Source organism: Rissa tridactyla, chromosome 1 (genome assembly GCF_028500815.1).
Source record: "Rissa tridactyla isolate bRisTri1 chromosome 1, bRisTri1.patW.cur.20221130, whole genome shotgun sequence".
NCBI classification, from domain to species: domain Eukaryota; kingdom Metazoa; phylum Chordata; class Aves; order Charadriiformes; family Laridae; genus Rissa; species Rissa tridactyla.
In genome coordinates, this window is record NC_071466.1 from 9,508,305 (window position 1) to 9,532,558 (window position 24,254).

Consider the following 24,254-nt stretch of genomic DNA (forward strand, 5'->3'; position numbering starts at 1 on the left):
TCACGGTCATGGCGATCACTGGACTTCTTGGTTCACCAACTCCAGCTGCCGGCGCATGGGTCCAGGCACAGCGTCTCTCCCGATGCGGCCCCAGTCACGTCCAGCCACCTCGCCATTGATTTCCCCACCCCCTGTGTTGTATGTATGTATTTATTTATTTAACAATATGTTGGCCCGGCCATTAAAAGCAGAAAGCGCTTTCTCCGATCGATTGAACTGCCCGGCGAACTTCAGTTAAGCGTTGCCCTCTGAGTCATCACCAGGGTCAATTTAGATTTATATTCGCGCTGATGAATAGGCTCTGCCTCTAATCTAATGAAAACTTGATCAGCAAATTAAAACTGGGCTTGTTGAGGCTGCTGAGCGCAGGTGAGTTATGGAGGGAAGCTCTGCCTTCCTGGACCAGCTCAGCCTGTCCTTGGCGTCCCTCTCCCTCCAGGTAACCTGGTGTGGGGTGTTTTGCCCCAACACCTGCCAGCAAGAGGAGGAAAACAGGAGGTATATGGGCCAGAGACCCTCCATTTAACCCCCACCTCATTTAATAACTCATAGCTGAGCTGATGCCAAAGAGAAAGATGCCTTCTGCCTTCTCTAGAACCTTCACCAGAGTGTCCTCCATTGACCTCCTGTGGCCAGCAGGTGGAGGGAGGTCATCCTCATGCTCTGCTCAGTCCTGGGGAGGCCACAGCTGAAGCACTGGGTCCAGTTCTGGGCTCCCCAGTTCCAGAAGGACAGGGAACTGCTGGAGAGGGTGCAGTAAAGGGCTGCCAAGATGATGAGGGGACTGGAACACCTCTCTGATGAAGAAAGGCTGAGGGACTTGGGTCTCTTCAGTCTGGAAAAAAGACGGCTGAGGGGGGATCTTATCAACGCTTAGAAATACTGAAAGGGGGGGTGTCAGGAGGATGGGGCCAGGCTCTTTTCAGTGGTGCCCAGTGACAGGACAAGAGGCAATGGGCACAAACTTGAGCATAGGAAGTTTCATCTCAACATGAGGAGGAACTTCTTTCCTGTGAGGGTGGCAGAGCCCTGGCACAGGCTGCCCAGAGAGGTGGTGGAGTCTCCATCTCTGGAGACATTCCAAACCTGCCTGGACGCGTTCCTGTGCGACCTGCTCCGGGTGACCCTGCTCTGGCAGGGGGTTGGACTGGAGGGTCTCCAGAAGTCCCTTCCAACCCCTGCCATTCTGTGATTCTGTGATTCTGTGACCCCTACAACCACCTCGTGAACTGGGAAGTATTTTCACCTCTTCTTCCTGGGAAACCGGAGATTTTTACCCAGATTCTAGACCCTGCTTTGTGACTGCCATCTGATTTTCCAAGTCCCTTGCTTATTCCAATGACGTTCACATGCTTTACACTGATGAACGCAGCTACTCTCTATTTTGATGGCGCCGTTACCTTTCCTAAAGGCTAATTTGCTTCAATGTCCCATTACCTGCAAATTGGATAGGTGCGATCAATATTTGTGATTCCAGGAACGTCTGGCTGGTGCAGAAGTGCCCGGAGGGGACGGCACGTCCCAAAAGCGGGAGGTGAGGTTGAAAGATGGTTGGAAAAGGGAGGCTGAATGTGCAGAGTGTTGTTATTCGACCGGCGGGTCCTTCCTGTGTACAGAGCTGGATCGCAGCCCAAAATGGGCTTTAGGAACACCAGATTTTGCCAGTAAGAGATGATATCCATGCTTATTAAACTGGAGCCTCCCAGCCATCATAAGAGCTAAGGAAATGTTTCTTATCACTGGGGGGAAATGCTGTAAGGGGTTGTTCGTAGAGCGGAGCAGATCTGAACATCGCCACCTCCCGCTTTCAATCCTAGACCACCTTGCGTCTAGCGTTGGTCGTCCTCTGGTGAACTTTTCGTGGAAGGTCATTGCCCCATTGCTAAACTTCTCTTTGCCCAGAGAGAAACAATGAGGGTGTGTGCAGTGAATGGAGAGGACAGGGCTTCCTGGGAGTCGCTGGGAGCTCAGGAAGGTGACATCTGATGAAGTGCCTGGGAAGAATGTTCATTCCAACGTAGTCACTAAGAAGAGGGAAGGAAGATGGATGGAGTTACCAAGGAAATTACAAGTCATTGTGTGTTATCATATGACGCGTTCGATACTCATAGCTCGCCCCTGGGCTGCAAGGCTGAGGATTGAAGTCCTACACCAGGGCTTGGGATCGTTTCTCTTAAGATGAGGAAGACGCACGGACCTTAAAATATATCATAGTCTGTCAGCTAAAACGGGAGTAGAGGGATCTCTGTGGTGTTGACAGCCACGAGGACAGGGTCCAAGAAGGGTGGGTTGACCTTCTTCTAAGGACTTGAATGATCAGAAGGGCCCGGCTTTTTGGTGTAGGCACTGGAAACCCTGAGGTAAAGAATCACAGTAAGTCAGCTGCTGGGGCAGGGTAATCAAAAGCTTAATTGAGGCACTAGTGATGGCTTCTGTTCAGTAGATGTCCATCTCTAGGAGCGTGGAGGACATCAACACAGACCCTATAGGGCAATAGAGCAGTGCCTGCCCCACCACACTCCATCCTGCACCTCCTGCTTTTCACAGGCACTGCCTCTCCAACATCTCTGATGCAGTTCTCTCGCTGCCTGGGCTGACCACAGTAGCACCAAGGACTGGAGATGCAGGATATCTCCAGAGGAATACAGCACTGGATCTTCCAGAAGAACTTGGCACAGATCAATGACCTGTGCTAGAGCTTTCCCAGATAGAAAGCCTGACTGTGGCACCTTTACTCCTCCTGTTTCGCAGCCCTGGGGAGATGGCACACCTCCCTGCCAACACTGCCAACCAGGCACCAAAAGTAGGATTGATGGGCCTCCTACCTAATGACTGTCTAATGACCAGAGGCAGAAGAGCCTGGGCTGGTGGGCTTTGACCGTACCTGTTCTGGACAGCCATGGCTACGCACCTGGGCTTGCATTGCTTTACTTGTGGCCAGACCTGTCTCTTGCTTTCCATTTCGCTGCGGCCGTAGATGTCAGTGGTAAAGGTCTGGCCATGTCCCTTTGTGTGAGGCAACACGTTGGAGTTGTGGAGGTGAGTCTAGAGCTGGGTGTGCCGAAAAGCCCTTGCTAGAGGTGCTGAAGGACTTTTAGGGTAGGTTTTGTGCCCCGTGCCTTACTGATGGTCCTAAGGTGGTCCAGAAGGACCTACAGGCTTGTCGTGTGGCTGGGGAGGTGGCACCTCTACTAAGATGTCTTCACTGATGTGGCCTTTGGGAGCAATGCAGCAGGGCAGCATAGACATGGCTTTTCTGAACACGGAGAGGGAGATTTGTACCAGTGTCTTTTCCCTGGCAGCAAATTGTCTGTCCTGAGAGGACTGAGGGTGAGACAGGAAGGTTCTGTCCCGCTGGAGCTGTGATGAAGACCGCAGAGGATCTCACACGCTGACCCGTGCGCCAAGGCCAAAACTGCTGAACGAACTGAAAGAAAATTAGAATTATAGAACCATAGAATTGTCTGGGTTGGAAGGGACCTTTCAGATCATCGAGTCCAACCATCAACCAACCTCCCTAGCTGGAGGGATCGGGGTGGTGGAGAGTGAGCACATCTATGGTGGTAGGCTTCTTAGGCCATCGCGTCCCCCATTGCTGATGTCTGAACGTAGGAGAGATGATCCCCACTCCTTAGCGCCAGTCCTAAGCCATCAGATATCTAACTCGGTCATGGCTGTGCAACTCAAACTATTCGAGAAAATCTTCAGTGTCACATGTTTCTGACTGTGTTGAAATTGTGAAGAATCATAGTTGGTAGCTGCTGTTTGATGAATAAGATCCAGCGCATAGAATTGTGGAATCACAGAAGAGTTTGGGTGGGAAGGGACCTTAAAGGCCACCCAGTGCCACCCCCTGCCCTGGGCAGGGACACCTCCCACCAGCCCAGCTTGCTCCAAGCCCCGGCCAACCTGGCCTTGAACCCCTCCAGGGATGGGGCAGCCACAGCTTCTCTGGGCAACCTGGGCCAGGGGCTCACTGTCGTCAGCGTAAAAGATTTCATCTCAACCTAAATATTTTAGAACTAATTATTAAAAGGCAGATATTAATGAACTCTGTATGCTGACACGGGAGATGGCAGAGGGTCTCCTGGCTTCCAACCTGGTGCTTTGCTCACTAGAAGTGACTCTGTATGTGGTGAAGAGCGAACCGGTGCCGGTGAGGAGCTGGCCTCTTCCGCTGTATTCAAAGAAAAAAATATCCACCTTTTATTCCCCTAATGCATTTAGGGGAGGTAAATGGGAGAGGAGCTTCAGTGAAATTCTAGATGTGACTTGACAAGACGGAGCCTGCGGATACGTGTCAGTCAGGCTGAGTGCCCGTCGCTGTCAGCCCTTGAGCCCTGTCACCAGTGATGAACGCTAACGAACGAGTTACTGTCGACTTGTCACAGAAAGCTTGAACCCTGGGAAAAAAAAAAAATAATTAAGAATTAAGTGGCTTCAAGCTGCTTTCAGGAGTGGTGAGAAATCTAATTCTTGCCTGATGATCGTTTCGGGTTTGGAAGCAGAGATGGAGGATTTCCACGCAGCCAGAACCTGCCTGGCCTGCGTGCCTGGCGCTGAGCTGGCCTGTCGCAGGAGTTGAGAACTTCACCGGTCTGTGGAGCCTGGGTGCCAGCGCGGAGGAGAGCTGTGCTACGGGATGTCCTGCCTGTGGTCAGGAGGACCTGCCTCTCCGGTGGGCCCGGCACCTGCAGTATAAAATAATGGGGAAGCTCTCTACAAATTCAGAGGTTAAATCTTCCCAAAGCCTGGGCACTGCTGGGCTGGTTGCTGATCACAGAATCCCAGAATCCCAGACCGGCAGGGGTTGGAAGGGACCTCTGGAGACCATCCAGTCCAACCACCTGCCAGAACAGGGTCACCCAGAACAGGTTGGAGATGGGTTTGAAATGTCTCCAGAGCAGGAGACTCCACACCTCTCTGGGCAGCCTGTGCCAGGGCTCTGCCACCCTCAAAATGAACTTCTCCTTATTTTCTTCATTCCGGTTTGTGCCCATTGCCCCTTGTCCCGTCCCTGGGCACCACTGAGAAGAGTCTGGCCCCATCCTCTTGCCCCCCCCCTTTAGCTCTTGCTGAGCATTGATGAGATCCCCTCTCGGTCTGCTCTTCTCCAGCTGAACAGCCCCAGGGCTCTCAGCCTTTCCTCAGCACAGAGATGCTCCAGCCCATCCGCATCTCTGGAGCCTTCAGACCTCGTAGATGATCAGGCTGCCTTCGGTGGTGATATCATATGAATCGTCTGGTTCTCAGAAACAGGGATTTGACTGAAATTCATGCATTAGTCAAATGCTTTCATTCCAGAATCCCATATAACTAATGACGTTGGAATTTGTTTTTGAAATGAAGGGCACCGGAGCTGGTGAGGGGTCTGGAGCACAAGTCTTGTGAGGAGCGGCTGAGGGAGCTGGGGGTGTTCAGCCTGGAGAAAAGGAGGCTGAGGGGAGACCTTCTCGCTCTCTACAACTCCCTGAAAGGAGGGGGTAGCCAGGGGGGGTCTGGCTCTTCTCCGAGGAACAGGCCACGGGACAAGAGGAAACAGCCTCAAGTTGTGCCAGGGGAGGTTTAAGATGGATATCAGGAAAAATTTCTTCCCCGAAAGGGTTGTCAAGCACTGGTCCAGGCTGCCCAGGGCAGTGGTGGAGTCACCATCCCTGGAGGGATTTAAAAGCCGGGCAGATGTGGTGCTGAGGGACATGGGGTAGTGGTGGGTTTGTCAGTGTTGGGTTGACGGTTGGACTCGATGATCTGAAAGGTCCCTTCCAACCTGGACAATTCTATGATTCTATGACTCCATGAAATGCTGGGGTCGGTGCTTCGTCTGGTGAGGGCAGAAGAGGCAAAGAGAGACAACCTGTCTCTCATAGCCGATGTGGATGCAAGAGATGCCTTTTTCAGGGTGGTTTCCATCAGCTGCATCAATGCAGAGGGGCCGCTGGAGTCAATGCTATAACTTTTGGGGCAGAAACCTCAGAGTGAACAGGGCTCTTCCAGCCCCTGTCCCTGCTGGATTCCGGAATGCTGCGCACGGCTTGTCATGGTAGGATGGCACCTTTACGGAAGGAGGCTTAGGTGCTGTAGTGATGGCATCCCAAAGCAGAAGCAACCGCGCAACTTAATTTTGGTTCCCTTAACCTGAATCTTGTTACAAGAATCTTCCTTTTTGCAGCAGCAGGGGTGGCCTTGGAGCCAAGATCTGGCTCCAACTGTGCATTTATTGCGGCTGGGGACAGTTTCCACCACTTATCAGACTTATAATGTTATGGGGACGTAATCATAGAATCACAGAATGGTTTGGGTGGGAAGGGACCTTAAAGGCCACCCAGTACCACACCCTGCCCTGGGCAGGGACACCTCCCACCAGCCCAGCTTGCTCCAAGCCCCGTCCAACCTGTCCTTGAACCCCTCCAAGGATGGGGCAGCCACAGCTTCTCTGGGCAACCTGGGCCAGGGGCTCACCGCCCTCACAGCCAAGAATTTCTGCCCGAGATCTCAGCTCAGTCTCCCCTCTTGTAGTGTGAAGCCATTCCCCCTTGTCCTATCACTCCACATGCTCCGAGGGTGTTCTCTGCAGTTCTTCTTGGGGGGTCTACGTGTCCCTGCAGTGTCACCCCTGCCTCAAGTGCCTCCCACATTTGCTTTCACGATTTGAAAACAATTTTTCACGTTTGATTTTACTGCGCCTCCCACAGTTGGTTTCAGAATGTGCCCGTGTGGTTGTATTTGTCGAAATGTTCAGTTATGGTTGTTGGTTTAACTTCCCTTCGCTAGCTGGGAACGTTTGAGGAGGGTTTTCTGAGTCCCTTCTCAGTCCCTGCAGCACTTGGATTACTCATGTTCTACCTCTGCCTTATTTTTGTTCTCATTTCTAACAGTGTGGTGAAGATCCTGCTCGCAGCTAATGCGGATCCAAACCTTGGAGATGATTTCAGCAGCGTGTACGAGACCGCCAAGGAGAAAGGCCTCCATTCTTTGGAAGGTAAGGTTCTTTGTGTGCAGGCACCTGCATTTGCTTTTCAGATCCCAAAATTTTGTTTCCTGGCTTTGAAACGGAAATTTCACCTCGATTGGTGTTTTAGAGGTAGCTTCAGCTTTCATTGAAATGCCGAGGAACCGGTGGTCTGTGGGTGAGCGTGTGTCTGAAGATGAGAGAAAACATCGTATAGGTGTTGATGAGCAGCGATCCTTCAACGTCCTAGAGACGACCTGGTTTTATATAGGCAGAACGTAACACAAAGTTGTAGACGGGCGCGTCATCCCGTTGACCCACAATGGGAGGGAGGAGAAGGGTTCAAGGCAGCGTATTCCACCAGTAGCCTTACTTTAGAACTCATAAGTAGATATGAAACGAGGAAAGACTTGGCCAATTGAAATAAAACGGAATGACATAACTGGTTGTGATTACTGCTGCTGGTTTTGGGGCAGGCGTTAATGCTGGCTTTCAACCCTTGAAGCCTTTACGTGCAAATGAGGAAATTTTGTGCAGTTTATTTCATCGTCTTTCGATTATTCTTGGCTGACTTCTCAAGTTCCAGTCTCACCCTAGCGTTACCCCCATCACTGGGGTGTTGAGGCAGACCTGACCCCGCTAAAATGTCCCCGGCTGTTGATTTCCACATTCCAGAGGCCTCTTCCCCATCCAAGTGCCACACTGACCCACCGGCTCCGGCTCTGAGCCCCATGACAGACCATCGACCTTGTCCCAGCTGTCCCCATCACCCTGCTGGAGCTCAGCCAGCTGCTGGGACCTGCGTTCCTGGGAACTGCAGTGTCCGGTGACTGCATTGGTGTGCCCTGACCTTCTACGTTGAATCATAGAATTGTAGAATTGTTTTGGTTGGAAGGGACCTTTCAGATCATCAAGTCCAACCATCAACCCAACACTGACAAACCCACCACTAACCCATGTCCCTCAGCACCACGTCTGCCCGGCTTTTAAATCCCTCCAGGGATGGTGACTCCACCACTGCCCTGGGCAGCCTCTTCCAATGCTTAACAACCTTTTCTGGGAAGACGTTTTTCCTGATATCCATCCTAAACCTCCCCTGGTGCAACTTGAGGCTGTTTCCTCTTGTCCCATGGCCTGTTCCTTGGGAGAAGAGACCAACGCCCCCTGGCTACCCCCTCCTTTCAGGGAGTTGCAGAGAGCGAGAAGGTCTCCCCTCAGCCTCCTTTTCTCCAGGCTGAACACCCCCAGCTCCCTCAGCTGCTCCTCACAAGACTTGTGCTCCAGACCCCTCACCAGCTCCAGTGCCCTTCTCTGGACACGCTCCAGCACCTCCAAGGTCTTTTTTGTGGTGAGGGGCCCAAAACTGGACACAACACTCGAGGTGGGGCCTCACCAGTGCTGAGGACAGGTGGACCATCACTGCCCCAGTCCTGCTGGCAACACTGTTCCTGACACAGGCCAGCTGAAATTAGACCTTCTCCTGGCTGCTGTAAGGAGAAAACCAGGGGAAGCCACCCCGGTTGTCCCCTGCAGAGCCTTAACCCCACGGTGACATTATCCCTCGGTCTGGCGGTGCTTTCTGCCTCACCGCCACGAGCCGAAAGCTGTACGAAGCCTAAAGAAGGTGTAATATTTGAACCTCTCATAAAACACAGGTTGAGTTAGGAAGATGAGTCAGCGTGGGGCCGGTTTTGACAGGGCGTTATTTTCTTTTTAAAAGCTCTCTCGTCCCTCTCCGTAACCCACCCGGTGCCATGGACCTGCTCCTCCATGGGAGGGAGAACACCCATCTATCAGAGCGCCGTAGCGCCGAACGCAAAATGGATGAAACAACATTAAAAAAATGAACAATGGAATGCCAATACATAATGCATGTAGGTAGACTTTATTTAAGACAAAGTATATCAACCAATAAAGTTAATTGTTTTTGTCTGCATTCATCCCTCCATAACGTTATATATTTTTGGGGTGAAGAAAAGATAAGGCCCCTCAGTACGAAGTTGCATTAATTCTTTGGTTGACATGTTTTATTAAAAAGAATAAATTCAGTTGCGTTTTTAAAAAGAGGGAGAGAGAGAGAAACTGCCTTTGTTTTTTACTCTTTTTTTTACCCATTTACATATTTCGTGTATAAATATTTTTTCATAAAAACAGCCAAATCGAGAGGGTACGCTCCACAAACACCGCGCAAAATATATTACAGACATTTATATGGATGGCAGGAAGGGAGACAGAGGGCTGAAAATTTCCAGGCACCCAGTGATTGATGGTAGACGAGGCTTCCCCTGACGCTTTATTGAGTTTCCGATGATTATCTCTCTCTCAGACATTTTTTACAGATGACGGCCGAGCTGTCACAACGGACCATGGGGGAAAAAACCCAACAATAATAACACTTTAATCTCTTTACTGCACTGCTCCCTAGTATCTCAGATTCATCTTCCCTGACGCACGCAGTTCATTATCCTGCTCCTCCCTGGGTAGGAAATGACGACAAATAAATAAATATACATACTCACCCCGTACGCTTGGAGAAAAGACCCAGGAAAGGAAAGGAGCCAGGGCATTAATTGATCTTCCTGGAGGTACTGCGGTTCATTAGCGGAGATGCTGGGCTGGGGCGGCAGCAGGTATTCATTATAGGGTTTGGCTCTTCGGAACTTTTCAAATCGTCGGGAAATATGTCGGTAGCTCTTAGGAGGGAACGAGGAGACCACGCTTGGGGGATCCAACCTCTCTGCGGCTTTGCTGGGACGAGGCACTGGGTGCTCTGAGTCCTTTTGAGTCCTCGATGGCCAAGTCCCTGAAGGTGGGCACGCTGAGATTTGGTTATACCCTCATTCACCACAGGGCTATACTCACCTCAGGACAAGATGAAATGGCCTCAAGTTGCGCCAGGGGAGGTTTAGAATGGATATGAGGAAAAATTTTTACACCGAAAGTGTTGTCAAGCATTGGACCAGGCTGCCCAGGGCAGTGGTGGAGTCGCCATCCCTGGGGGGATTTAAAAGCCGGGCAGACGTGGTGCTGAGGGACATGGGTTAGTGGTGGGTTTGTCAGTGTTGGGTTGATGGTTGGACTCGATGGTCTGAAAGGTCCCTTCCAACCTCGACGATTCTATGATTCTATGATTCCAGGAGCAGGATTTGCCCCAACGGTTGGGCGGCGTTCATGCAACGGGAGATGGGACGTTCCAATCCCCCATTGCTCAGGCTGCGTGGTGGGGCTGTGTGCTTGGGGGGATTCCTCGTCCCCCTGGGCTGGGGAGAAGGGCCATGGCCAGACCTGGCCCCAGTGCCCAGCTAAGTGAAAGCTGGGTTACTCTCCATTAGCTCTGGAATGGCTGCGACGGCCTCCCTTCCCTCAAAAGTCAGATACAAGGTGCAGTGCCTGTCAAAACCCGCAGCCCTGAGCGATAGAATCGTAGAATCCTAGAATGGTTTGGACTGGAAGGGACCTTAAAGGTCACCCAGTGCCACCCCCTGCCCTGGGCAGGGACACCTCCCACCAGCCCAGCTTGCTCCAAGCCCCGGCCAACCTGTCCTTGAACCCCTCCAGGGATGGGGCAGCCACAGCCTCTCTGGGCAACCTGGGCCAGGGGGTGCTGCAGACCCTTCCCACAGGGCGCTGGGCCCCTGGTGCTGGAGTCCTGCCCAGACACACGGTCTGGTCCGCTGGAGACTCCAGAATTGGGAATTTGCTGGAAAACCAAGCAATGGTGGAGCAGTGTCCTCGCCTGTCACAGTGTCCCTTCTGTCTGTCGGAGTCACCTCTGCCTCGAGTAATCACTCTTGAGTACTGGGAGAGGGTTTCTCCTGGCTTGGGAGAACATTACAGAACCCCAGACTGGCAGTGATGGGAAGGGACCTCTGGAGACCCTCCAGTCCAACCCCCTGCCAGAGCAGGGTCACCCAGAGCAGGTTGCACAGGAATGCATCCAGGTGGGTTTGGAATGTCTCCAGAGACGGAGACTCCACCACCTCTCCGGGCAGCCTGTGCCAGGGCTCTGCCACCCTCAAAATGAACTTTTCTTTATTTTCTTCACTCCAGTTTGTGCCCGTTGCCCCTTGTCCTGTCCCTGGGCACCACTGAGGAGAGTCTGGCCCCATCCTCTTGCCCCCCGCCCTTTACCTCTTGCTGAGCATTGATGAGATCCCCTCTCAGTCTGCTCTTCTCCAGCTGAACAGCCCCAGGGCTCTCAGCCTGTCCTCAGCACAGAGATGCTCCAGCCCCTCCGCATCTCCGCAGCCTCCGCTGGACTCTCTCCAGCAGTTCCCTGTCCTTCTGGAACTGGGGAGCCCAGAACTGGACCCAGTGCTCCAGCTGTGGCCTCCCCAGGGCAGAGCAGAGGGGGAGGATGACCTCCTTCCACCTGCCGGCCACACTCTTCTTGATGCCCCCCAGGAGACCATTGGCCTTCTTGGCCACCAGGGCACATGGCTGGCTCGTGGTCATCCTGTTGTCCACCAGGACTCCCAGGTCCCTCTCTGCAGAGCTGCGTTCCCTCCTTTGCCTCTGTACATCAGTTTGATTTAATGCATTCCCCGATATTCCATTTTTTTGCTTTCCAAACTCTGATTTTGCACCTGATTGGGAAGACTGAGTGTTTCAGTGTGTCTCTCCCCACACTGTCCTTCTCCTGTCCTCCTGGGAGTGCCTTGGCCCAGCATTCCTCTGCCCCGCAGGTACAAGTCGTTGGGTTTGCCCTTTCACGGGGTATCCCTGCGTGTCGGCATTCAGTACCAGAGCTCAAGGGAGGAAAAAAATTATGATTAATCAGCTTTAGGAAACGTCGGTTTCTGTTGAAAGAAACATCGCAATTTCTAGGTCTGATTTCACAAAACCTGCCAGGGCTCGGTGTAATTGCATTTGCTCAAGGGATTCCAGGCTTTCTAGTGAGTGGTAAAATGTGTTATTATGAATTATTCCCATCCGGGTAGCGTTGAGGAATACCCCTCCTGGAGCACGCTGTACCGGTGGCCAAGCAAACACAGAATAAAAACTCAAAATCCCAAAGAACACCTGGGTTCGACGTGAAACCAAGGATGGCAAGGAGGTAGATATGGACAGGAGCAGAACGGAGACAAGTAGCGTGCTCTGCAGCCCGTTAACCCATGTAACTTTCCAGTGAACGAAGGAAGTATTTTTAGAAGAGTTCCTGCTTTAAATGGCTACTTCTTGAGTTTTCTGGGAAGTGGAGGAGGCAGCTCCTGGAGGAGATGGGCACAACGGGAGCAGTGAGATAAGGGAAGTTTAGTGTGACTCCCAGGAGATCTACAGGCATTCCCAGCTGGCCGATGTCCCCAGGACCCACCGCGCTGGCGTCCCTCAGCCTCTCCAGCTCTTCTCTCTTGGTTGTAGCTTGTAGGTTTTGGTGCAGGCTGCTGGGGTCATGTTTTGGCTGGGGGAGGAAGGTGGTGTGGAGGCGGCATTGAATTGTTGTTCTCTGGCCCTTCTGGACAGGAAAAGGGGAAAAAAGGGCAGAAGAATGGTTTGGGTTGGAAGGGACCTTAAAGATCATTGTCGGTCTCTTCTGCCAAGGAACAGGCGATCAGACAAGAGGAAATGGCCTCAAGTTGTGCCAGGAGATGTTTAGGATGGATAGTAGGAAAAATTTTTACACTGAAAGGGTTGTCAAGCATTGGAAGAGGCTGCCCAGGGCAGTGGTGGAGTCGCCATCCCTGGAGGGATTTAAAAGACAGGTAGATGTGGTGCTTAGAGGTATAGTTTAGATTAGTGATGGTTTTTGTCACTGTTGGGTTGATGGTTGGACTAGATGATCTGAAAGGTCCCTTCCAACCTCAAGAGTTCTATAATTCTGTGATCATCTAGTTCCAATCCATGGGCAGGGACACCTCCCACCAGCCCAGGTTGCTCCAAGCCCCATCCAACCTGGCCTTGAACCCCTCCAGGGATGGGGCAGCCACAGCTTCTCTGGGCAACAAAGTCTCTGTATTGCTCGCTTGTGTTGGATCCTGATTTCACTTTGAAGGTGCCCAGGCGCTGTGGTTGGAACAAGGCTGAGAGGTCTTCTCTCGGATTTCTCCAACCACCTCCTCCCTCACCTGGATCCATTGAAGGCAGTGTCCGGGGTTTGTGGAAACCGTGTTGTCTTCATCTCCCCTGCTGCTCAGTGGAATGGGGACAACAGCCACCAGAAACCCCCACGGAGGTCCTGGTGGTCTCCTGGAAAAGGCCACCAGACCCTTAAGAAGCTTCCAGACCAGTAGTGATGGTTCGTGCTGCTGGTGCACGTTCAGACAGTTCTTTGCTTTGTCCCAATGCGCTGAGCTTTCATTCTTCTCCCCCTGCAGTCCTTGTGACCCGGGAGGACGACTTCAACAACCGCTTGAACATCCGAGCCAATTTCAAGGGCTGCACGGCTCTACACTACGCGGTACTGGCTGATGACTACCTGACGGTCAAACTGCTGCTGGATGGAGGTGAGTTTTATAGTTCCAACCGTCTCTTGGGCCAGGAGCACGTCTTCTGAGCAGGCCTGACCCACGGAACGGTCAGGCTCAGACAAGGACCACGCTCTTTCATTCTCAGGGTTAGATGTGATTTCCTGTTTGCTTTAATTTCTTTATTGTTTAGTTTCTGTGTTCCCGTTCTTCTCCAGTGGTTTTTCTCGCATACTGCTGGTGGCTGTTCTCATCTTCACCACTGAGTCTTCCCTTTCTTCCTGCGGTTCAGCAGGGATTTATCCCCTGGTCTCTCTGATCAATATTTTGAACACTTCCCTTTCACAGTTTGCGCTCTGTGTATCTCTCATATCCCTTGTGTACGTGGAATCGAAGAGACTCCGCTTAATTGGGGATGGATCTGCTCAGTAGACAAGGCACTGGGTAGGTGCCGGTACCCACGTTAAATGGTTGGGGCTCAGGGGCTGTTGGTTCCTTGGCATTGCAGCTCTTGTGGGAATTGGTGGAAATGAGCTTGTGCGGTTATTGCTCCTCCCGGTTAGATCACAGAGCCCTTCTTCTCATGGTCCTGCTGTACTGGCATCTCCTGTGTACTCCTGGCTCTAGATTACGGATCCATAAAGAACCTTACGGTTGGACTCCATGATCTTAAGGATCTTTTCCAACCTAAGTGATTGTATGATACTGAAGAGATGAACAGTCGTAGGCTTATAGCACCGTTTGGGTTGGAAGAAACATTGGGCGGTCTCTAGTCCAGCCTCCTGTTCAGAGCAGGGTCAGTTGTGAGGCCAAACCAGGTAACCCAGGGCTTCAGTTACCAACTCAAGCTGGGCTTTGGCCAGCAAAAAACACCAAGGATGGACACTGCCCAGTCTCTCTGGGCAACCTGTTGCGATGCTTGACTGTCTTCGTGGGGAAAAACCTCATCAGCACTAGTGGAGGTAAAGAAGAAGATGCATTTAGCCGACAGAATGGAGATGTGCTACCATGACAACAGTTTTTTAGGTTTACCCTCCTGCTGCCCCTTACCAGGATGACATTTGGGTCTCTGTTACGCTGTTACCCAGAACAGGAGACTGTGGAACATCTGCCTAGGTGTGCTTTGTGCTGCAAAATTAGCCGCGTCTGCCCGCGGTGCAAGTTGTTCCACAGAATGCAGAGGTAGTCCTGCTTCCCTCCAGATTTCATAGAATCACAGGATCGTAGAATCATAGAATTGCCTGGGTTGGAAGGGACCTTTGGTCCAACCATCAACGCAACACTGACAAACCTGCTTACTGCAGGGGGATTGGACTAGATGAGCTTTAAAGGTCCCTTCCAACCCAACACATCCTGTGATTTTATGATTCTATGAAACCCACCACTACCCCATGTCCCTCAGCACCACGTCTGCCCAGCTTTTAAATCCCTCCAGGGATGGCGACTCCACCACTGCCCTGGGCAGCCTGGTCCAATGCTTGACAACGCTTTTGGTGAAGACATTTTTCCTAATATCCATCCTAAACCTCCCCTGGCACAGCTTGAGGCCGTTTCCTCTTGTCCTATGGCCTGGTCCTTGGGAGAAGAGACCGACCCCCCCTGGCTACCCCCTCCTTTCAGGTTCTAGAGAGGTAGGGGTTGGTGTCTTTATAGAATCATAGAATGGCAGAATGGCTTGGGAAGGGACCTTAAAGGCCACCCAGTGCCACCCCCTGCCCTGGGCAGGGACACCTCCCACCAGCCCAGCTTGCTCCAAGCCCCGTCCAACGTGGCCTTGAACCCCTCCAGGGATGGGGCAGCCACAGCTTCTCTGGGCAACCTGGGCCAGGGGCTCACCGCCCTCACAGCCAAGAATTTCTGCCCGAGATCTCAGCTCAGTCTCCCCTCTTGCAGTGGAAACCCCTTCCCCCTCGTCCCATGGCTCCCCTCCCTCATCCAGAGTCCCTCCCTTTGTCCCTGGAACTCCTCCTATGACCATTTCAGCTCCTCTCCTCCCTGCAGCAGCACCCACAGCATCTCAGAACGAGCAAAAAGCAGTGATGCTGTGCTTGCTTTCATCTGTGTGCTCGCCAGCAGCCTGCTGCCAAGCGCTGAACTCTGGCAGCCTGTCCCTGCGGCGCAGGGACTCTCTGCCCTCTCCCCAGCCAGCTGCTGATTTTTGCAAAAATTTTAGGAATGTCTTCATCTTCCCGGTGTGGGCATCTCGGGAGCTCAGGAGTTAATCCGAGGGAAGCAGGCAGGCAGCTAATTGTATGATGGGGTCACATAAGGCTCATTCCTTAAGAAAGCAGCTAAAAAGATAATGGAGAGTAGCATCCGTGAAGGCTAAACATCCCCAGAAGAGATGGAGAAAAATAATCGTAGGTTCAAAACGCTGAACCCTGATAGTCATCTATACCATATGCTCGTTATCTTTCACAAAGAGAGAAACAAGAGTGCGAGGTTGAGATTCAATACCACTGAATTCCGCTGTTAACTCCGGGTCAGGACTTCTCTCCGGGAGCCTGCCAGAGAGCAGAGCCCTGTCTCCTGGCCATAAATTAACCCCCAAAAAGGAGGCAGTGAGAGAAGACCTATTGCGAATGGATTTAGCCAGGGATGCTGGCGGAGAAGGGAGCTGAAAAAGCGAGAAGCTGCTGGGTGGCTGTGGGAGCGTGGGACTCGGAAGTCCTCAGATGAAAATACTGCCCCATGTGCGGTCCGGAGCGTTTGTCTGACGGGGCAGATCTGCTCCGTGGTTTTTCTGCAGCGTGCGTCGGTACTGCAATCGCATTGAACCCGGCACATTCTCCCGTGCGCCTGACATGCCGCACATCGGCTGCGGGCTCCAGCTGCAGGTCCTCAGCTTCTGCTTGGCCAAGGGCTGCGGAGATGCGGAGGGGCTGGAGCATCTCTGTGCTGAGCAAAGGCTGAGAGCCCTGGGGCTGTTCAGCCTGGAGAAGAGCAGACCGAGAGGGGATCTCATCAATGCTCAGCAAGAGCTAAAGGGCGGGGGGCAAGAGGATGGGACCAGACTCTTCTCAGTGGTGCCTGGGGACGGGACAAGGGGCAACGGGCACAAACCGGAATGAAGAAAATAAGAAGTTCATTTTGAGGGTGGCAGAGCCCTGGCACAGGCTGCCCAGAGAGGTGTGGAGTCTCCTGCTCTGGAGATATCCCAAACCCATCTCCAACATGCCCTGGGTGACCCTGCTGTGGCAGGTGGTTGGACTGGAGGGTCTCCAGAGGTCCCTTCCTACCCCTGCCATTCTGTGAAGGGTGCTGGTGGTCAGGAGAAACCACTCCAGCCGCCCCTCCGAGAGCCTGCAGTCACAGGCAGGGATGCCTGTGGGAGGAGAGGAAGTGAGCTTTTCCCCCCTGAGCCATGATTTATGGATGCACGTAGCAGGACAGGCTCCGATGGTGGGTGCAACGGGCAGGAGAGGCTCCATGGTGGGACAGGGAGAGGCAGTGTGGTCCAAGTGCTGGCACGGAAAAATCCCCATCACAGCAGGGTGAGGCTGTGGCTCTTGGGGCTGCAAGACGGGATGAATCTCAACAGCAGTGTTTTCTCTCTAAAAATGCCTAAAACGGCCCAGCCGTGAGGGCAGAGGGACAGCCCGCTGGGAAGGCGCTGCGGGGGCACAGGCACAGCGGCAGCCGGGACGGAGGGGCGTTGTGGCCGGCAGGGAGAGAAGGCGATGGCAGAGCCAGCGGGAGGCTGAGAGGTCTTCTTCAGTCTGTTGTATTTTGCCTGGGGAAAAACTGGAATAACATTTTTTCCAAAGAAAACCGCTGCTTCTTTCTGCCTTTGGAAGTCCCCCTGCAAGACACGTGTGTTATTAGCTGGTAGAAAGCACCGAGGGATCTGCCTGGGATCCTCAGCACAGGTAAAATATGGGTGCAAATAAGGGAAGTTGGCACTAAATAATCTCGCCGTGCTGAATAAATAACTGCAAGTGGCAAGTCCGGCTCGTTTCTGCATCTGGCCCCTGCTCAGCTGTCTGAGTGCTGTTACCATCCAGGCCTCTCTTCATAGAGAAGACTCTGTTTCTCGTTCAAAAGGCGTTTCTGTGTCTGCGCTGGAGCCGCTGCCGTCCTCGTGGACGACCATTTCTCTGCCTGGAGCTCACAGAGGGCTCGCTGTTCCTGGCAGAGTGTCCCAGCTCAGAAGAACTCACTCGGATCTCAGAAAAAAAACCAAACGTATAACAGCCTGTAGCACTGTGTGTGAGTACAACCGAAGGGATTGTGTACCAAATCCAAGTGAAAATTCTGAATTCAGCTGGCCATAGCACTGAAATGTGACCGTCGCTCAGCGCCGTTCTCTTCTTCACCTGGCCCCATGGAAATCGTTCTGGATACAGACTCGAGAGAGTCCACGCTAAGAAGGGACTGAAAGGTCCCTTCCAACCTAGGCAATTCTAATGCATTTCCAAGTGAAAATCATCATCGCGCAGAGACAGGAGCGTGTCCCGGCGCTTGGACCCCGGGACCAGCCCTCCTCCAGCACGAACCTCCACGTGGGGCATGGTGCGAAAGCCCCTGTAGGACCCCGGGGTTTGCAGTGTTCTTCCGATTCATCCATATTCCCCAGCCCATCCGCAGCATCCGCCGACCTTTTGTGGTCATCGTTCTGATGAGAATTTATCATAGAATCATAGAATTGGTTTGGTTGGAAGGGACCATTCAGATCATCGAGTCCAACCATCAACCCAACACTGACAAACCCACCACTACCCCATGTCCCTCAGCACCACGTCTGCCCGGCTTTTAAATCCCTTCAGGGATGGCGACTCCACCACTGCCCTGGGCAGCCTCTTCCAATGCTTGACAACCCTTTCGGGGAAGACATTTTTCCTGATATCCATCCTAAACCTCCCCTGGTGCAACTTGAGGCCGTTTCCTCTTGTCCCATGGCCTGTTCCTTGGGAGAAGAGACCGACCCCCCCTGGCTACCCCCTCCTTTCAGGGAGTTGCAGAGAGCGAGAAGGTCTCCCGTCAGCCTCCTTTTCTCCAGGCTGAACACCCCCAGCTCCCTCAGCCGCTCCTCACCAGACTTGTGCTCCAGACCCCTCACCAGCTCCGGTGCCCTTCAAAAAGACCTGAAGGTCTTTTTTGTGGTGAGGGGCCCAAAACTGGACACAGCACTCGAGGTGGGGCCTCATCAGTGCCCAGTACAGGGGGACCATCACTGCCCCGGTCCTGCTGGCCACACTGTTCCTGACACAGGCCAGGACACTGTTGGCCTTCAAGGATTTACTTGCTAAATCGAATGCGTCCCCGCTCCTTGTCAGGTGGATCGTCCCGCGTGGGCAGTGTCATGGCAGACCCTTCCCTGGCCTCTGCGTCCATCCATCGGGCTGGAGATCCCTTCGGCGCCTGACACAAGGGTTTCACGGCAATGACCGGGGGTGTCCCCCTCCTCCTGGTCCTGCCCGATAACAAAGCGGGGGTCCCCGCGTCCTTGTCAGTCTAATCCGCGATGAATACGCGGCCGAAGGTCTCAGAAGTGGAGATCGAACACCTCTCGGAGCGTTGCCTGCCCCCGGGGCCCTTTGTGAGGGTAATTTCCCCGTGGGCTCTGCCATTGACGTCCGCGTAGGATGTCTCCTGTTTGCTGACATGGAACAGCCTCCCCTCGCTCCCTTTTTACATCACCTGCCTTTTTACTAACTCCCCATTTACTCTCCCCAACACTTCCTTCGCCCGGCGCCCTGCCCTCGGGGCCAAAGCCATTAACCGCCAAGGCCCCTCTCTGCTCAGCCACCCACCCCCTTGTGCAGCAAGGGGTTTTTTAAGGGAAGCCCCCCGTCTGCTTGCCCCTCACCCCACGTCCCTGGCCTTTTGTGGCCCATTCAGTGACTCGCTTGACCCCTCCAGGACCTTCTCGCCTTGTGGTCAGCGTGTGTGTGCCCAGCAGACCGCGAGACGAAGTCGCTGCTCTGTTGTCCTTTCGGGCAGTTGCCGGTGACATTTCACAGCCTCCTGACCTGAGCTGACACCATAAATACCGGGGTTTTTTTTTGGGAAGGAGCGGGTGGGAGCTTGCATCCACAGCCTGCACCAGTTGCTACTGGCGGCACGATCGATTCCGGGGGCTTTGTGTTGGGCTTGGAGGAAGGAAGGCAGGGTCGCCAGCTCGGTGGTGATGGGAGTCTCTTCCTTTTACAGGGACCTTTTATTATGTCAGTATTTAAATTTGCTGTGTGAAATAGGCGGCATTGAAAGGTTCCGCTTTCTGCAGGCGACAGGGGAGCTTTGCCATAGAGCTCAGACGCCTTCTGAGGCTGATCCTGCTCCAGAACTGCTGCTGAAATGCAGGTAACCAGAGCCCAGGCAGGCACCGATCCCTGGGGAACCGGCACTCCTGCGCCCCCCAGGTCAGGGTGTGGAGCGCAGCGGGTGTATTCCTGCCCTCCATCCTCCTCCAAGCTCTGGACGTCTGCAGATAGTCAAACTGAACCTCCCTGGAGCCCCTCTGCTGTGAGGACGGGCTGAGAGAGTTGGGGGGGTTCAGCCTGGAGAAGAGAAGGCTCCGCGGAGACCTTGGAGCCCCTTCCAGTCCCTCAAGGGGCTCCAGGAAAGCTGGGGAGGGACTCTGGATAAGGGAGGGGAGCCATGGGACAAGGGGGAAGGGGTTTCCACTGCAAGAGGGGAGATTGAGCTGAGATCTCGGGCAGAAATTGTTGACTGTGAGGGTGGTGAGCCCCTGGCCCAGGTTGCCCAGAGAAGCTGTGGCTGCCCCATCCCTGGAGGGGTTCAAGGCCAGGTTGGCCGGGGCTTGGAGCAAGCTGGGCTGGTGGGAGGTGTCCCTGCCCAGGGCAGGGGGTGGCACTGGGTGGTCTTTAAGGTCCCTTCCCACCCAAACCATGCCCTGATTCTATGAATTCTCAGCAGGAGACTCAGGAGCTGGTTTGAATTCCAAGCTCGAATTCCAAGCCCAGCCCTTGGAGCCCTGCAGGTGCCGCAGCCTCAAGCCCCGCCGCGGGTGGTGCAGGACCATGATAAAGGCAGCAAAACACAACCTGCAGCACTTGTGTTTCCGTGCCTACAGGCCTGTCTGTTCTCACACTGTCAGTGCTACTGTGGACGAGGGGTTTGGGGTGTTTGGCAGTGGAACGAGCTATGCGATCCGTTTTGTTTAATTTCTCAGGACACGCTTGTGTTCTCAGGGGTTTTGGTGTTGGCTTTTTTTTTTGTTTTTTACTCCGTTTTGACAAATACACAGCAGGGTTTTAGGTCCAAAGAATCCCTGCAAGCTTTAGGTTTGAGCGGCGAGTACCCGATATTACTTTATTGGGCCAATGCAGGGGGAAGAGTTCAGGTGTGAACTACTCTAACAATCTCAGACCTGGTGTGGGGCTCAGAAGCCGGGCTGTGAAGGACGGACCCTGAGCAGGGGAATGGAACAGGAGGAAGCTTGAAGAAGCTTGGAAACCGGAAGAGGCTGGAAGGGTTCACCAGAAATGGTCTCTGCGCATCTCTGAGCGTGTCCCCCCTTTATTTACCCAGGCACAACCCGCTTGCCTTCGCTGCGAAGGCCCTTCACAGCCTGTCCCAGCCCTGGGTGTCACCCTGCCATGCTGGTGGCAGCCAGGACGTCGGCCACCGCTGGCCTTGTGGGTAGATTCAACCATGTTCGCTTGGAAGGAGCCCTCCTGGATGCTGCAGAGCTGTTGTTTTCTCCTCCCCAGGGCTCTCCCCAGTGCTCGGCTGGCAGCAGGAGACATTGGGAGTATTTTGCCGATGCCTCGTCTGATGCTCAGCAGCATTTCATTGCTGGCGTGCGTTCCTCTGGCCGCATCCAGCTGCTGTCTCGTACGTCACACTCCTAGAAGAATGGTATCTTTGCCCCTGACTAAAGCGTCTAGGTCCAGAAATACTCTGTAACAGTCACAAGGAATGAGGGGAGAGTTGTGTTTCCCCATCAAGGTGCTGTGGTATTGTAGAATCATAGATCCACGAAATCCCTCAGGTTGGCTGAGGACCGTCTAGTCCAACTCCTTGCTCAAACCAGGATCACCTGGAGCAGGTTGCCAGGACTGTGGTTGGAGTTTGAATATCTCCAAGGATGGAGACTCCACAGCCTCTCCAGGCAGCCTCCTCCAGTGCTCACTATCTGTTACAGTGAAGGTTTTTCTTAAGTTTTGACTGTTTCAGTTTGTGCCCACTCTTGTCGTGTCACTGGCCACCACTGGAAAGAGCCTGGCTCCATCTTCTTCCTCTCCCATAAGTATATCAACACATTGATAAGATCCCCCCGAGCTTTCTCTTCCCCAGGCTTGACAGTCCCAGCTCTCGTGTGAGAGATGCACCAGTCCATTCATCACCTTCTTGGTCCTTTGCTGGGCTCAATCCAGTAAGCCCACATCTCTCATGACCTGGGGAGTGCAGAACTGGACGCCAGATGTGTCTCCCCAGTGCTGAGTACTGGGATCCCCTCCCTCGACCTGCTGCCAACGCTCCTCCTCATGCAGCCCAGGACACCCTTGGCCTTTGTTGTGGCAAGGGCACATTGTTGGCTGACGCTCAGCTTGGTGTCCACCAGCACCTTCTCTGCCCATCTGCTTTCCAGCCGGGTCGCCCCAGCCAGTGCTGGTGCCGGGGCTTGTTCCTCCCCAGGGGCAGGACTTGGCACTTGTTGAACTTCCGGAGGTTCCTACCAACCCATTTCTCCAGCCTACCAAGGCCCCTCTGGATGGCAGCATGACCCTCTGGCCTATCAGCCACTCCTCCCAGTTTCCTAACTCCTCCAGACTGGCTGAGGATGCACTTTGCTCATCATCAGGGTCATTAATGAACCTGTTGACACCTTCAGTTTCAGTATCAGTCCCCTGCGGTACCCCGCAGGCCTCCTCTGGGCTGTCTGCTGCTCGTCATGACCTTTGAGCTTGAAGTTTTCAACCCCACTTCATTTCTCCAGCCTGCACTTTATCTGCTAGGAGGATGTTAGAGGAGATGGTGTCGAGAGCCTGACTTAAAGTCGAGATGAACATCTACTGCTTTCCCCTTCATACATCCACGCTGACTACTCCCCATCACCTTCTTGTCCATCATGTCCAGCAGGAAGTGTTTCCAGGCTGAGTTGCTCCATCACTCTTCCAGGAATGGAGGTGAGGCTGACTGGTCTGTGCTTCTCAGGATCTTCCTTCTTGTCCTTCTTGAAGACAGCCCTGACATTTGCTTTCCTCCTGTCCCCAGGGGCCTCCCCCCATCACCATGACCTTCTAACTGTCATCAAGAGTGGCCTCACAATGATGTTGCTCAGGTCCCTCGGCACTTGTTTAAATGTTCCCTCACCTGATCCTCCTCCACCAAGGGTCCATCTTTCTTGCTCCAGACGTTCCCGCTGGAGCCCACGCCCCTGCAGTGGGGCAGTCCCATGGGCAGGGGAGACCCTAGGTCCTCTCCTGGCTCTGGATGAGGCTCCAGCAAGGCTGAGTGGAAAGGGGGGGACAGCCTGGGGGAACCCCGTGGGCTTCAAACCAAGGGGCAACACCACTGCTGAGGGGTTTCCCCTGCAGTGGACCTCCCAGCATGGACACAGCCTTGTGCTGGGATGAGTCCTCATGGCTGTGGTGCTCTTGTAATAAATTAAAATGACAGTAAACAAAGCAGAGAGGAAAATGCCACAGAGACTCATCTTGTTCTTGGGCTAGAACTTATGAAAGGCAAAATCGGAATATTGTGAGCACTTCCCCCCGTACACACCTGAGAAGCTTGGGCCCAGAAGGAAGTGTAGAAGGAAGGGTTCCCTGGCACTGCAGAGCTCGGCTGCTGTTGGTCTTGGGTATTGAATTGCTTTTCCGAGGTGTGCTTTGTGTGTGTGTGTCGGTGTAGTGACCTGGCAGCTGCTGTTGTGTGAAAATGCACCGCTTTGCTGATGGAAGGAGAAGGTGGTGTCTTACAATCCAGATCTTTGCTCAGAAGTAGAGCAGTTCCCTCCTTCAGAGGCGGATCCCTTGCCCGGTGTCGGGACATCCCCTCTCCGTCCCTGTCATGGGGACAGACACATCTCCTCCTGTCACACCTGAGCAGCCTCACTGTGTGTCCCCAGCGCTCTCCTGATCATCGGTGCAACGAGGCCAAGTGCCGCGTCCTGCACTTGGGTCACCCCAACCCCATGAACACTACAGGCTGGGGGCAGAGTGGCTGGAGAGCTGCCCGGGGGAAAAGGACCTGGGGGTGTTGGTCAAGAGCCAGCTGAATATGAGCCAGCAGTGTGCCCAGGTGGCCGAGAAGGCCAACAGCATCCTGGCCTGTGGCAGGAACAGTGCGGCCAGCAGGACTGGGGCAGTGACGGTCCCCCTGAACTGGGCACTGGTGAGGCCCCACCTCGAGTGCTGTGTCCAGTTTTGGGCCCCTCACCACAAAAAAAGCCATTGAGGTGCTGGAGCGTGTCCAGAGAAGGGCACCGGAGCTGGTGAGGGGTCTGGAGCACAAGTCTTGTGAGGAGCGGCTGAAGGAGCTGGGGGTGTTCAGCCTGGAGAAAAGGAGGCTGAGGGGAGACCTTCTCGCTCCCTGCAACTCCCTGAAAGGAGGGGGTAGCCAGGGGGGGTCGGTCTCTTCTCCCAAGGAACAGGCCATGGGACAAGAGGAAACGGCCTCAAGTTGCACCAGGGGAGGTTTAGGATGGATATCAGGAAAAATGTCTTCCCCGAAAGGGTTGTCAAGCATCGGAAGAGGCTGCCCAGGGCAGTGGTGGAGTCACCATCCCTGGAGGGATTTAAAAGCCGGGCAGACGTGGTGCTGAGGGACATGGGGTAGTGGTGGGTTTGTCAGTGTTGGGTTGATGGTTGGACTCGATGATCTGAAAGGTCCCTTCCGACCTGGACAGTTCTATCATTCTATGATGATTCTATGGTTGACCACTGTTCTTTCTACTTCCCACCTTCAGAAAGCCCCTTTGGTTCCAGCTC

At 53.6% G+C, this 24,254-nt stretch overlaps 1 protein-coding gene across 2 annotated transcripts in view; it reads left to right on the forward strand.

Annotated features, from left to right (window-relative positions):
• Positions 1-24,254, forward strand: part of CLPB (ClpB family mitochondrial disaggregase) — a 104,704-nt gene that overhangs the window by 28,993 nt on the left and 51,457 nt on the right. For both annotated transcript variants that reach the window (XM_054196753.1, XM_054196764.1), the window contains 2 exons: positions 6,876-6,979; positions 13,264-13,392. In XM_054196753.1, the coding sequence (XP_054052728.1) occupies positions 6,876-6,979; positions 13,264-13,392 (233 nt within the window). The remainder of the gene's footprint in view (positions 1-6,875; positions 6,980-13,263; positions 13,393-24,254) is intronic.